Raw genomic sequence first — 13,743 nt, 5'->3', positions numbered from 1 at the left:
CAGCAGTCCACACCACAGCTATAACAATAACAGCACAGAGAAACAATATCATTGGAATCACTTTCAGAACGATTTTTTTCCAGCTGACGAATGATAAAAACATTGACAGCCAATCAGAATCCATCCTGCTTTAAATAGCTTGAGCATTTAAAGTGACAGACAAGCACACGCTTATAATAAACAACAATATTGTCCACTGGTGTGGACACTAATATAGTTATCGCTAAAGTTATCTTTATAGCCAGTTATCTACTAGTTATCATTCTAGGTGTGAAAGCGCCTAATGCCCACCAGGCCTGGCGAGGGTTCAACCGTCACACTAGAGATATTTGAGGTTTAATACTTCATATTGGTGGGCCTCATACCACAAGTCAGGCTGTAGGTAGGGTATCCGGGGGTCCGGTGCAGGCTGCTGGTTGAAATAGTGGGAATCGTCACCACTTTTCTCCCCTCTAGCAACTCAAGAAAAGAGCGAGTTCTGCTTAACAGGTAGTCAAGTCAAGTTAAGTCATCTTCATTTATATAGCGCTTTTAACAATGTAGATTGTTTCAAAGCAGCTTTACAGAGATAAACGTATAATTTAAGGTAACAGAGATTGTTTTGGCTTTATAGCGGTTCTTTAATAAAGTTATTTTCCAGCTAAAGTTAGTTTTGATTGATTCGCTTCTGTCGCAACGATCATTTGTTATTAAATTTGGGGCCGCTAAGACGACACCATTCTCTCTACACAGACTTTAAACGCGAACCTGTGAGAAACGCAGATGGCGGTCACATGCGCATTAAGAATTGGTTCTATAGTTATGTGCAAGTAGTGTGCAGGTAGTGTTGGTGGACCAACAGCCTATTGATCCACATTTAGACCCTCTTAAGTACCACTTAGCTGGATTTAGCCTATATATCGTCAGTGGTTGAAGTGCATCTTTATTGTAATGTTACTGTATGTTGTTACAGGAAATGCCTATTATGCCTGCTATATGAAAATTATACTTAAATTATTTTTATTATGAAAAATAAATGCAATTTTATAAACTGAAATGTCCATGCATGCAAAATGAAAACAAATATGCTGCCATCTGTTGGGGAAACATTTGTTTGTTAATAGAACTGGGCAATTTTTACAGCATTTCACACTGAATTTAATTAGGACTTTCTGTTTCAGTCATGATTATTATAAACTGTAAAATGGATTGATTTATCTAAAACTATAAGTACATCCTCTCAGACTACAACAAAATACGTCAACGTTGTCCATTACACACTGATCAGAATCAGAAAGACCTGTTCTAAACACAAGTAGCCTAATGTAACTATAGGCACCCATTGTACATACACTTACTGTAGTTGTATGCAGTATTTGATAGTGACACTTTTTAAAGCTTTCTGTTTATCATTAACCTAAATACACATGCAAATCAGTCTGCGTATGTCAGATGGGTTTTAATAGTTCATCGTCAGTTCAAGTCCTTAAAGAAGCTTGTAGAACAGAAGAGCATTTTAACAGCATTAAGCCCTACAGGGCTTAGCTTATCACTGCGACTGACCAACATGACAGGGTTAACTGAGGTTATCATAGTCCTTATAAAAGAGACTGTATTCATCTGATATACTTGATGACATAATTGATCTTAGAGGATGAGTTTCCGCATTTACTCCCTAATATTTCCTAATATCATACCAATATTTCCAACTCCATAAAGTAAAATCCTTGGGCCTGATAAGCACAACTCTTTGTAACCATTTGTTTCTAATGGGTGTAAACCATTCAAATCAAACTATACATATTACACAATGAATATAATACCATAGTACATCACACATTGTAATTACAAAGGCTATATGTCATCACTGGTCTGAAATGCAGTCACATACAGACATGACATAAGGCCAGATGAGATAACTGCACAATTACATTGCCACTAAAAAGTGCTGTAGAGATTATTGTAAACAAGGCAAACTGGAACTGCCTACAGACGATGGAATTTTAGTATTTTATAAAGCACTGGTGATATATATGAAGAGTTCAGAAGCACAAGCCTCTAAGTGCCATCTGAAATTTTCTTCTAGAATGATCATTTTTACCAAGCTCGTATATTTAAGTTAAGTAATTTCACTTAAATGACAATTAATAGGTAATTTGCATTGCCATTTAAGTGAAATTATTGAACTTAAATATACGAGCTTGATAAAAATGATCATTCTAGAAGAAAATTTCAGATGGCAGCACTTAGAGGCTTTTGCATCTGAACTCTTCATATATATCTGTTGTGCTCTGTCAGCATGTCCTTTATGTGACTCTGGGCTGATTGTTTTGTCTGGGCTTTTGTTTGGCAGTGTGGGTGTGATTTTTGTAGCTCATGTTCTAGATTGTTTTGTTTTTAAATGTGGCCTTGGTGAGAGGTATTTGGGCGTCAATGTTCAGGACAAATGACTAATTATCTTCCTGGGACCAGCAAAACATGTTTTGGGATTTAGAATGTATTATTATTATTATTATTATTATTATTATTCTTTGAAGAAATTATAAGAGGGCACCATATTAGACACTATACATGCAAAACTTGACTTTTTCATTCAGAATTAAATGTTAAAAGGTTTAGTTTAGATTTTAATCTACAACATATGTAATACTGATATAAAATGTTTCTATATGATATGATTGTTGTATGCAAGGTACTTTAACACACACACACACACACACACACACACACACACACACACACACACACACACACACACACACACATATATATATATATATATATATATATATATATATATATATATATATATATATATATATATATATATATATATATATATATACACACAGTATAGCCTACAGATGCAGTTGCATGCAATACAAATAAATAAGCAGTGACGTTTGCTCTCAAGTGTGGTTAAACTCTTTGTAAGCTTCACCTGTAAGTGACAGGAAGTTAAATTACATGCCGAAAAGCTGTTTAAGCAGACCGACAGCTTACGGCGTAAGAAGATTACCATTAATTTCCTCATTTTCAGACCTAAAGACACACACACACACACACACACACACACACACACACACACACACACAATGTTTCCTTTGACTCACCGCCGTCTGTGTGAATTCACCCTTTCAGACTCATTACATCAGTGGGCGTCACACGAACTCCACCCTCACGGGCGGGATAGGGCGCGTGCGGCACCAGGACGCGTCACGCATTCCGTGTCTACATGGCAGGATTCTCCTCATTCCCTGGGTCATTCTCTCAGAGAGCACGCAGTCGAAGCCATGGATGTCTGCTTTCTTCTCCTCGTGTCTTTTCTCTCTGTGTTTCACTCCGGCACTGCTGACCAGCCTTTGGAGGAAGCAATAGTTGTAGCAAGTAAGCTCATATTGTTCTACATTGGGTTATTTACACTATTTCAAATGTTGAACGTGTTTTTTTTATTGTCGTGTGCATTAAGTGTGAATATTTTAAATATCAGAATTTGAACTGTCATATAGCAAATAGGATATCTAGACTATAGCTAGTTTTTATAGGCTAGGCTACTGTGTAATTATTATTGAGAGATTAGCTTACGTCGCAGATGCAAGATGGAAACTTGTAATTATGAGGGAAAAAAGTCAGAATTGCGAGATAAAAAGTCTCAATTTCGATTATGGTACTTCACAGAATACATTTCCTATCAAAAAAAAAAAAAAAAAAAGTTATCATAATTGCAACATGGATTAACAAAAAAACAATCTTTGTTGGTGAAATGTATAGGCTATAATTTGACGTAAAGTGAACAATGCAATGCAAATACATTTCTTCAAAAACAAGTGCTGTCATTAATATTCCCTCTCCGTGTCTCACAGGAAATGTGGAGCTTCTTGGTGGCTGGAACGACGCCAACCCAGAGAGTGAAGATGTTCAAGAAGCTGCAAAAGAAGCCGTAGAGGCATTCAACATGAAGTCCAAAGCAAAGAAATACTTCAAACTTATCAATATAACATCGGCTCGCATTCAGGTACAGATTTCATATTTTTATACTGTTCATGTGTATATTATGTGTTCTAACCAGCATTGAATAACAGTGAGTGAACATGTCTGTGCAGGTAACAAATGTGATAAACTACAAAATAGAGGCCACTATTGGAAAGACAAAATGCCGCAAATCAGATGATGCAAATATTGAGGCTTGTGGAATGGCAAAAAAGGTAATTCTTTTTTTTTATACATATATACTTCATTTTTAGTTGATTGTTGCCAGTGTAACAAAAATGTACGTTACTTTACTTTTTACTCTTTTTTTTTTTTTTTTAGCAACTGGCATGCAAGTTTGATGTAGTCCTTAACCAAATGACTGATGACCACGATGTGCAGAAGATGACCTGCAGAAGATCCTCTTGAATTTCACATGGACACCAAGTTGCCACAGTTTTGCACTTTTGGATAGTTGACCAGACCACACATTCTTTTTCTTGACATAAACATTTCTATTTTCTTTTTCTGATATATAGCTTATGTAGAATGGAGTACTTTTGTAAAAACTTATAATGTGGATTAAAAAAGCTCCCTTTGAAAGGAATTGTATATTTTGTTAAGTACCTAAAAATGTAAGCTGTTTTATAAATGGTGAGAATTTTATAGCGAAGTGAGATCAGTATTTATATGTAAACTATTTGAAAACAAATTATGTAATGACAAAATGATATGTGATTTTAAGTGATACATTTTGCCAAAGAAGGGTAAAGTTAAGTTTAGAATCTGCCATTGACAGATGTTTTCCAGAATTCTACAGTAAGCCAGTTGAAACTTATGAAGTCATTCTGCAAACCTTTTTTTTTTTTTTTTACATTTCCAAGAATACAATCTTGAGAGCAAACCACAGTATAGCAATAGAGCTATTAATCCACAAATAAACTGCAAATCAAATACCAGTATTTTATTTGGTTTCTCGCATGATAAATATTGTAATTACATTTATGTGAAAACTATTTTACATTATATTTACACTACAACCACAAACATTAAAGCCATGTTTGAAATGGCCTACATGCACTATTGAACATCTCACAATCCTGATTTCTGTCCTGAAGACTCCAGTTTCCATCTTATTTTCCATTTCTCTTTGTACCCTGAGACTTCATGTGGAAAACAGTTTTCCATTACCAAGACTTCATTTATACAGTTGTCTCGGTTTTGACCGGCATCATTTTTTTCAAGCACTGCAACAAAATATTCCGTTCCGTTTTATACCTGTATGATAAAAAACACACATAAGCTTATCAGGCAACACTAAAGTCATTGGCAAAAACACATTTTGTTTTTCTTACTTTGCGATTATTCTTTGTTCTTCTTGATGCTCTTGCTCTTCCAGCTTCTGCAGAATTACTCTCAAAATGGGCATCTCTAAATTGAGGTACTGAGCGACCTGTTAAAGCAGTGGAAACAGGACATTAGTTTAACTTTATTTGAGTATGAAATACAAATTGCTGTTATGTCTGGAGAGCTAGTCTTACGTCAAGGCTGACTTCCTGTTCGTCTGCATCCATGAGGAACATTTTCATAATGCTGTTTGATGGTCCCTGTAGAACACGCTCCCACAGTGGCAGGTCTGAACTGCTCAACCTTCGTTTCTCTACCAACAGTGGATTTAACAATCAGAAATGTGATTCTGTGAATGTCAGCTAAGTCTAAACTCTAGGACAGAGAATCTTGGAACAAATATTGGATGAATGATGGCATAATTCTTATCATATATGGATCAAAAATGGGGGGGGGGGGTATATAATATAATTATAAAATAAATTACTCCCACAATTAGAACTAAATTAAGATTTAAAACTATTTTGTTCCTTGTGAATTGTTTTTTTGAAAATGTTTTGGAATAAATTGAGGGTGAAAACATAAAACTGAATCAGTAATTCTACTTTACCTCCACTTTGATGAATGCAGTAGAGAGCAAATTCACTTGGACTGTTTTCTACCTGCATTAAAAAAAGGTTATCTGTGAATTTGTCTATCAAAATTAAGGGTGGAAATCATGAGTCAAGTACAACAAAATGACTGAAATTACTTAGCAAAATGTTAAGGGGGTTATGTATTGAATTGCCAGTAGTAATAATAATACTTACTTTAAATTTCTGAAGGAGCTGTGTAATGACTTCTTGTGTTGTCATCTTGCTGGTAATGTGCACATTTGTGGTTGCTCCATATGATGGCGTGAAAATAGATGTCTGCGTAAACAAAATAAACCAGAATGCTATAAAAAGGCTCACAAAAGTACAATCTTCCCCTTTTGTATTCATAGAAGAAAGAAATTTGTACATACGGGTGAATTAACAATGACTTTTCATTAATGGGGGAACTTTTCATTTAAATAGTTGGTCTGCTTACAAGACCCTTTTTTTTCTCTTTTTCTGGTTGATTCTGGGTTTATTTTTTACTACAATAAAATTAATTCAATTTGTTATTAGCACATTACAAGTGCATTAAGTAGTTAATGCTACTTAAAAAAAAAGATTTGCATTAAGAAATATTAAGCTTAGTGTCAGTTCTGGCAGGTTACGTTAGTCAAGCTCGCATCAGTTGACTCTCAGCTGATCCACGTCTACCTATAGGAATATGACACCATCACTGTATACATATATAAGCTCCTTCAGTATTATCAGCAGCTATCGCGTTTCTCTGGAGCTAATTACCCTCCTCCATCCCCAGCTCCTCCTCTCGTCAGTCAGTTTGGCATTCTGATTCCCCTTTGAATCACAATAAATTCGCGAACTATGTTGTACTTTAAAATCTTGAACTAATGATATCTGGAATACAGTCATGTTGGTTCTGTTCGGTTTACCGTAATTGCTGCTCTCCCTGGTCTTATCCATGGATGCGCAGGGAGTTCTTGCCCAGGACAGAACCATACCGCCAATCCTAATTGTATGCTAATTGTCAATCGTATTTAGTGTTCCTGACAGAAAAATAGTTTTTGTGAAGAGTCATCTGAATGGAATAAATCAAATGAGATGCAGGGAACACTATACAAAATCCTATATTAAATTTCTCAGAATTGTGAAATATAAACTCATATATGTCTCAGAAACGCAGTTTGAAATCACCCTTGTTCTCTACGCCACAAATAACATTGTAACCAGTCACGCCAATGTGGATGTGAAACAGGTGCGCCTTCAGGTTTCGATGTCTTCAGAGATCGCATTGTTTGTGTGTGTGTGTGTGTGTGTGTGTGCTACTCTCTCTGTCTATCCACTTTGTTAGGAGTTAGAGTTCCAACTGTCAGTGTGCAGAAATTTCTCAAGTGTGAAAAAAATTAGGTGATTCGTGCCTGCTTGTTAAGGGCCCATCCCAGAGTACGAGACGCATGATTTTTGCTTTGAGTGTTTGGGGGAAGGGTATGCACCCCTTGCATTTGAGCATGGCGAGTGTGAGCACTGTGAATTGCTCACTGTTAAAGTGATTCATACTCATCTCACATATTTTCAAGGGCAAGCTCCTACATAGAGATCGTGAAATTCTGTGACAACACAGGAAGTTCCTGAGGTTTGCTTTCAGGGGCAAAGCTTACCAATATCGGGTTCTTCCATTCGGCATAGCCTTGTCACCCCGCACATACACAAAATGCATGGATGCAGATTATGCTCTGCTGCGATTCGACATCTGAATGTCGTCCTTACTCATCTGGTTTATCTGGGGTTGTGGCTCAACATCAACAAATGCATTCTCTCTCCTGCCTAGAGGACAACGTACTGGGACTCGGTCACCATGCGGGCACAACTGTATCTGTAACTGCAACAGTGGAAATTACTCTGCATCACTTTCAAAGATTTGTAGGTCTTATGGCAGCTGCATCCATTGTGATAGCTATTGGCCTTTTGCACATACGACTGTTTCAGTTGTGGCTCAAAGCCAGGGGATTTCATTCAAGGGCGGATCCTAAAAGGCAATTAAGGTGTATGCGCCGCGGGCATCGTCACCTGTTCTATGTGGCTCAGATCCCAATACCTATCCCTGGTTCCCACTCTTGATGCGGGTTGTATTCACAAGATGCTAATGACAGACGCATCCCGTATGGGCTGGGGAGCGGTCTTAGATGGCCGTCCAGCCCGAGGGATCTTGAATGGCCATCTCGATTGGCACATCAATTGTCTCAAATTGATGGCTGTATTTCTGGCCCTGAAGGACTTCCTCCAGCAGTTAAGGGGCTACAATATCCTAGTGCAGGTGCTCAACACTACGGTAGTCTACTTAAGCTGCGTCCACGCCCTCTGAACAGGCTAGCCCGACAGGTTCTGCTTTGGGGACAGAGTTCTGCCTGGACATTTGAATGTGGGAGCAGATTCATTATCTAAACAGGCTGTGACAAACGGAGAATGGATACTCCAATTCAAGTCACCTTCATCTATATAGTGCTTTTTACAATATACAGTACAGATTGTTTCAAAGCAGCTTTACAGTGATAACAGGAAAATAAAGTTTGTTTCAGCTATACAGCAGATCTAGAAGAAAGTATTTTGATAGTCCAGCTTAAGTTCATTGTGATGGTTCATTTTTGTTCTAAAAAAGTTATTAATTAAGTTCATCTATATAGCCGCTTTGGAGAAAACATTGATTTCACCCTGACCCAAACACAAACTTCACCCCAAGATAGTCAAACAGATATGGGAACGATTCTACGAAGCAGAAGTGGACCTCTTCACCTCTCAAGAGACAGTGCAATGTCCCCTTTACTTCTCTCTGAGCCCCCAGGCCACCCTGGGTCTGGATGCAATGGCGCATACATGGCCCTGAATGTGCCTGTATGCATTTGCACCGTTCGCTCCCCTGGCCAAGGTGTGTCAAAAAGGGTCTTACTTCTTATTGATAGCACCTTGTTTGCTGATCAAAGTTTGGTTCTCAGCGATAAAATCCCTCCTCAACCAAACATAGAGGAAGGATATTATCGAACAGGAGGAACCTTCTGTCTCAGGACAGTATTCAATATTTCATCCCAGAGGATAATATTTCATCCCCGGCCCAAGCTGTGGCCCCTTAAAGTCTTCTGTCGTCCGCCTTTCACTACAGAAGCAGGATAAACTTCACCAAATGTGTCTAATCCGTGCTCTTCAGACTTACGTCCACTTCACTAGCCAGTGGTTTAAGTCTGAGCAACTCTTCATTTGCTCTGGGTGTCGTAACCTGGGGGCGGCCTCCACCAAGCAAACAATGTCACACTGGGTGAGGGATGCCATTACCCTAGCATTCATGATGTGTGGTCAAGCTTCGTCTAGGAGTTAGGGCTCATTCTACCAGGGGAGTTGCTTCCTTCAAAGCTTTGGCTAGGGGCGCACCCTTGCAACAAAAATGTGATGCGGCAGGCTGGTCCTCTCCACACACATTCATCAGATTTTATAGCTTGGATGCTCATGCTCCCTGAGTCGACATCCCAAGCTTCCTTGGCATGTTGGCCACACACTCACAACTGGTCAAACAAAAATGTTTTCCCATAGTGCTATGAGCGCAGCATCTCATTCCTGCTTTTTCAGGGAACAGGGTTACAGTCAAGTAACCTGAGACATTATCTTGGTATATTTTTCTGTTGATATGAAAAATCAGGTACATTTAGCAATTTAGTGGGTGAATTATGTATGTATTTTACAATGTTATGATAAACAAAATGTCGTTCTCCACTGATGTTCGAAGTTGTTCAAAGCGTTTCTAAGGATATGATTTTTAGAAGGAAGCTGTCTGAATCTGAGATGGCGAATGGGAACATGGTTTGTGTAACATCAACACATTATTAGATGTTTAATAATGTAGTCAAGCAAAAGGCTAATCATTACTGTGATGTGCCCAATGCTGTATAGAGCAATACATAAAACACATTACCATTCTGATGCATTGACTTGTATATGAGCCTGAAATGAACTCTTACACTACTTCTTCTGAATCAGTTTCTGGTTCAAACAAACATGGCTGATTTAAACCAGTATTTCCACTTGCCATTGTGCAGCTTTTTCTACAGTTAAGTTACCCAAGTGGATGAGGTATTTTGAGCTTGTGTGATTGCATGGAGACTGGGCTAATTTGCATATTCATCGGTCCGCATATATTAAATAAAGCATTCAGTGTTAATTCAATGTTGATACAAGACCTTATTTCACCCATGTTGAAAGGCAAGACGGTGAAACAACGTTGCAATGTCAACACTGATTCAACCTCAGTGTCTGACGTTTTCACCTGGCTTTAATGAGATTTCCTCAATAAATAGGCAAGAATAAACCTGGTGTCCTCCATGATTCCTTTTCTTTCTGACAGCAAAGCACTTGAATACGATGAGTTCAAAATCGCAATTTCAGAAGTGGGAAGTAGGACATTTCTGATAACACGTGAAGGCAGCACGATTTACATAAAACTCGACAATCATGGTGAAATAGATAGATGCTAGTACAAGTACAAATTTAAAGTTACAAAGTTCACAAAACATGTTCTCCTTTGGACTTTTACAGATGTATGTATAAAGTATGTGTATTTCAAAAGTTAAACTATATAAAATACCTATCAAAGCAATATAATACTAACAATATTATTGATAATTTACATCTGGCTTCAATGTTGGTCATGGTAGATAAGGTACAGACCTTGTAGTTGTAGAAGTGTCCATTGATGGAGAAGCGATTATTTCTGTTCCTCTGACTTTCAACCATCTTCTTACTTTTCACCCTCATTTTCACCAGCGAGGCATCACTCACGGTACGGGTCAGATATGAACTTTCTTCACTGATAGACGCAGTCCGTGAAGGCCCTAAAGTCTTGCTCTCGTATTGGATGTAGCCTTAAAGAGAGATTTAGTTAATTAAAGGAGTAATGCCATTTTTAATGCAGAAATCAAACTGCAAACAGTCGGGTTCCCGAAGTAAAAACTTTCATTTTCTCCATAGAAAAAAGCAACATGCGGGAAAAGATCTTGTTAGCTCCGCCCACTCCCATGAAGCATCTCCATTCGCCCTCAAAATACTTAAATATTAGTATTTAAGCATATTTTGCAATAATCTTAAAATATATTGTTTCAACATTTGTGATTGAGTAATTTTATATTTCTCCACCGGTTTTGATTAAATTATGCTATTTGCAATGCTTCATGGGATTGTAGTTCTTTCCCTCACTAAAGCCGTAAAGTTCACAGTCTTGTACCCTTGTATTTTTGTTCGCATTGTCTTGGTTCATGGCTTACAACTCTTTAATGAAAACTTTAAAATACCTATGGGGAAAAATTTATGGATAAAATACTTCCAGAACCAGCGCCTCTGAAAAAGTGTGCATGCGCTAATGCACTCTATACTGACTGTACTTGTAATACAAGTATAAGAAATGTAACCTTGAGTAGGATTTTCAGGTTTCGTGGATTCAGCTTCCTCCAGTTCATCAATACGAAGATCATCAAATTCTCCCCATCGTGTCATACCCCTAATGGGACATAACATTTTATTAAATCACAAGCATATACTCTAATGAGAAAGCATAAAAAGACAAAGTCTTTAACAAGGTCATTTAGTCATGTTCAGACTGTACAAATGGCTTAATCTCATCTAAGACAGAAAGTTTGTTTTGTGTCCACTGGCTTCCTGTTATAATCTTGCCTCGCCCATTTTGTTCAGACTTAAATGTTCAAACCTTATCTTCCCACTGTAGATATACTCATTGTTTAGTTAGTTCTGTTCTGTTCAAAATTGGGACTACAAGATTGTGCCATGAACCTGTAAATTCTGATTTAATTATGATTGAACTTCATGTAATAAGAGTTTGGTTTTGTTTTTTTTAAAAAGAGTTTTTTTTTTATCATGTAATTTTCATTCAAAAGTGATAATTCTGTCATCATTTACCCTCCCTCAAGTTGATCCAAACCTGTATGATTTCTTTCTTCTGTTGAAAATAGATATTTTGAAGAATGTTTGTAACCAGGCAGTTGATGGACCCCATTGTAGTATTTTTTTTTTCTACTATGGAAGTCAATGGGGTCCATCAGTGGGGTCTAGTTACCAGAATTCTTTAAAATATCTAATAATAAAATATCTAACAGAAAAAAGAAACTTGTACAGGTTTGGAACAACTTGAGGGTGAGTAAATTATGACAGAAATTACATTTTTGGGTGAACCAAAAAGGATTTTTATTATCCCTTAAGGATTTTCAATTATTACGTAGGCTACATATTTATATTCATATACTTATTTACATATGAGTATTGTTTTAGCTGATATTTTAAAGTTTATAGTCATTTTCTTTCTGGAAATAAACCAAACAATATTGATGACTCATCAAATGCTTATCCAAATGTTGTTCAATCAAATGCTCTCTAGCATGAGAATGTCCCTCCTCTAATTCCACATACAAGCAAATCATGTTTATGATCTAATCCAGTGGTTCCCAACCTTTTTTTGTCTGAGACCCCCTTTTTCCCAAGAAAATATTTTAGGGCCCCCCTTCACAAGTTCACATTTAATGATATTATCGCTCTTGTAAACTTGCAGCAAGGATGACAGAATATGTTGTTTTCAAGCAAACGGTATGTTTACTACAACCAGATATGTTTATGAACAAATAATAGCCTATAATATTGAAAATACAATAACAAAAACATCAGTAGGCCCTTTGTAATTTAAAAACGTAAGCCTAGGAGTAGCCTATAAAGTGGCCCTATTTGAAATGCAATAACAAAAATATTCAGGTAGGTGTAGGTAAAAAAAAAAAAATATATATATATATATATATATATATATATAGGCTATTACTAAATGACTGCTGTCTGGGACCTCAATACTTGCATGTTATTTGTGAGGCTTTATTTTTGACGCTTTTGGCGCTATAACGAGTGATAATAAACATGCGTTTATTAACAGAATAATGCGTCTTTCGGAAGAACATTGTAGCCGGAACTACTTCTCTCTGTGTACGTCTATGACGGGTCACGCAGGTACTAGGCTACTCCGCAGCTGCAGCGATCCGAACCAGTGTGAAATAGTCCCAATGTAAACACTTATCATAGGTGTACCATAGTGGTTTAGGATAAGACAAAAACACGGATTGGAAAATGGATTCATGATGAACTCGCTCATTATATACATTTTGTAAATTTTGAACAGAAAAAAGTTAAGGACTTTTATTTAATGCTCATTGCTCAAAACTATTCAAAATATGACGCGACCCCCCACAGAGCTCGCTGAGGCCCCCTTGTGGGCCGCGACCCCCCTGTTGGGAACCACTGATCTAATCCAAAAGCAAACTAAAACTAAAGACTAGAGATTATGTCTTCGATATGTCCCACTCCATCTTTGTTTCAGTAGAAAATGCATCAATACAGCATCACTTGGTTTCATGGGGTCTTTAAAGTCACCATAAACTCAAAATTGACAATTCTTATTTTTTTAAATGAAATATTACAGTATTTAGTATAAATAATTTTCAATTCATGTGCCTCGTAGTCTTTAATCAGAATCTCTTCCCTTCCGTTCCCTCTTCTCTGATGATGTGTTTACTGGTGTGAGGGCGGAGCAACCTGTTACTCACATGAGATCCACCAATCACAAACCACAACCATCCAATCAATTCCCTATGGACAAAATCAAGTTTTTCTTGTCTGAGTTTCACTCGGATATACGGCAAGAAAAGACTATTGCAACTTCTGTTTCATGCCAAATTTAAACTCTGGCCCCATAGAGATCCATTGTACAGTACAGGAACGAGTCAACTTTCCATGCCACTGATATTGTCAATAAGAGTTCAGGCTT

General features: G+C 37.3%; 2 protein-coding genes across 3 annotated transcripts in view; one reads left to right on the top strand and one right to left on the bottom strand.

Moving 5' to 3' along the window:
- The first annotated feature begins 2,894 nt into the window (after positions 1 to 2,894).
- Positions 2,895 to 4,907, top strand: LOC308683643 (cystatin-C). 2 transcript variants are annotated; one of them, XM_081354182.1, is made up of 5 exons: positions 2,895 to 2,985; positions 3,121 to 3,366; positions 3,843 to 3,994; positions 4,083 to 4,184; positions 4,291 to 4,907. In XM_081354182.1, exons 2-5 carry the CDS (start codon positions 3,273 to 3,275, stop codon positions 4,375 to 4,377), a joined length of 435 nt encoding a protein of 144 aa, XP_081210308.1. In that variant the 5' UTR covers positions 2,895 to 2,985; positions 3,121 to 3,272; the 3' UTR covers positions 4,378 to 4,907. The 2 variants fall into 2 exon arrangements, with proteins under 2 accessions (XP_081210308.1, XP_081210307.1); XM_081354181.1 differs by lacking the exon at positions 2,895 to 2,985 and having other exon boundaries at positions 3,076 to 3,366.
- The window catches only part of rassf6 (Ras association domain family member 6), an 11,046-nt gene continuing 2,201 nt past the window's right edge, over positions 4,899 to 13,743 (bottom strand). Inside the window, exons 5-11 of the mRNA XM_081354180.1 lie at positions 11,336 to 11,424; positions 10,599 to 10,792; positions 6,105 to 6,206; positions 5,906 to 5,957; positions 5,490 to 5,608; positions 5,304 to 5,401; positions 4,899 to 5,226 (exon numbers count right to left, since the gene is read on the bottom strand). Of these exons, the coding sequence (XP_081210306.1) occupies positions 5,151 to 5,226; positions 5,304 to 5,401; positions 5,490 to 5,608; positions 5,906 to 5,957; positions 6,105 to 6,206; positions 10,599 to 10,792; positions 11,336 to 11,424 (730 nt within the window). The 3' untranslated portion in view covers positions 4,899 to 5,150. The remainder of the gene's footprint in view (positions 5,227 to 5,303; positions 5,402 to 5,489; positions 5,609 to 5,905; positions 5,958 to 6,104; positions 6,207 to 10,598; positions 10,793 to 11,335; positions 11,425 to 13,743) is intronic.

The sequence above is a fragment of the Scardinius erythrophthalmus genome, assembly GCF_964197995.2.
Source record: "Scardinius erythrophthalmus genome assembly, chromosome: 23".
NCBI classification, from domain to species: Eukaryota; Metazoa; Chordata; class Actinopteri; order Cypriniformes; family Leuciscidae; genus Scardinius; species Scardinius erythrophthalmus.
The sequence above is the reverse complement of the archived record's forward strand: the minus strand, read 5'-3'. Positions and strand labels throughout refer to the sequence as shown.

Bases quoted from the DNA above. Each gene is read 5' to 3' on its own strand.
- LOC308683643 (XM_081354182.1), top strand. From the start codon at position 3,273: ATGGATGTCTGCTTTCTTCTCCTCGTGTCTTTTCTCTCTGTGTTTCAC. The intron at 3,367-3,842 runs GTAAGCTCATAT...CGTGTCTCACAG, and splicing joins GGAAGCAATAGTTGTAGCAA to GAAATGTGGAGCTTCTTGGT. The intron at 3,995-4,082 runs GTACAGATTTCA...ATGTCTGTGCAG, and splicing joins TAACATCGGCTCGCATTCAG to GTAACAAATGTGATAAACTA.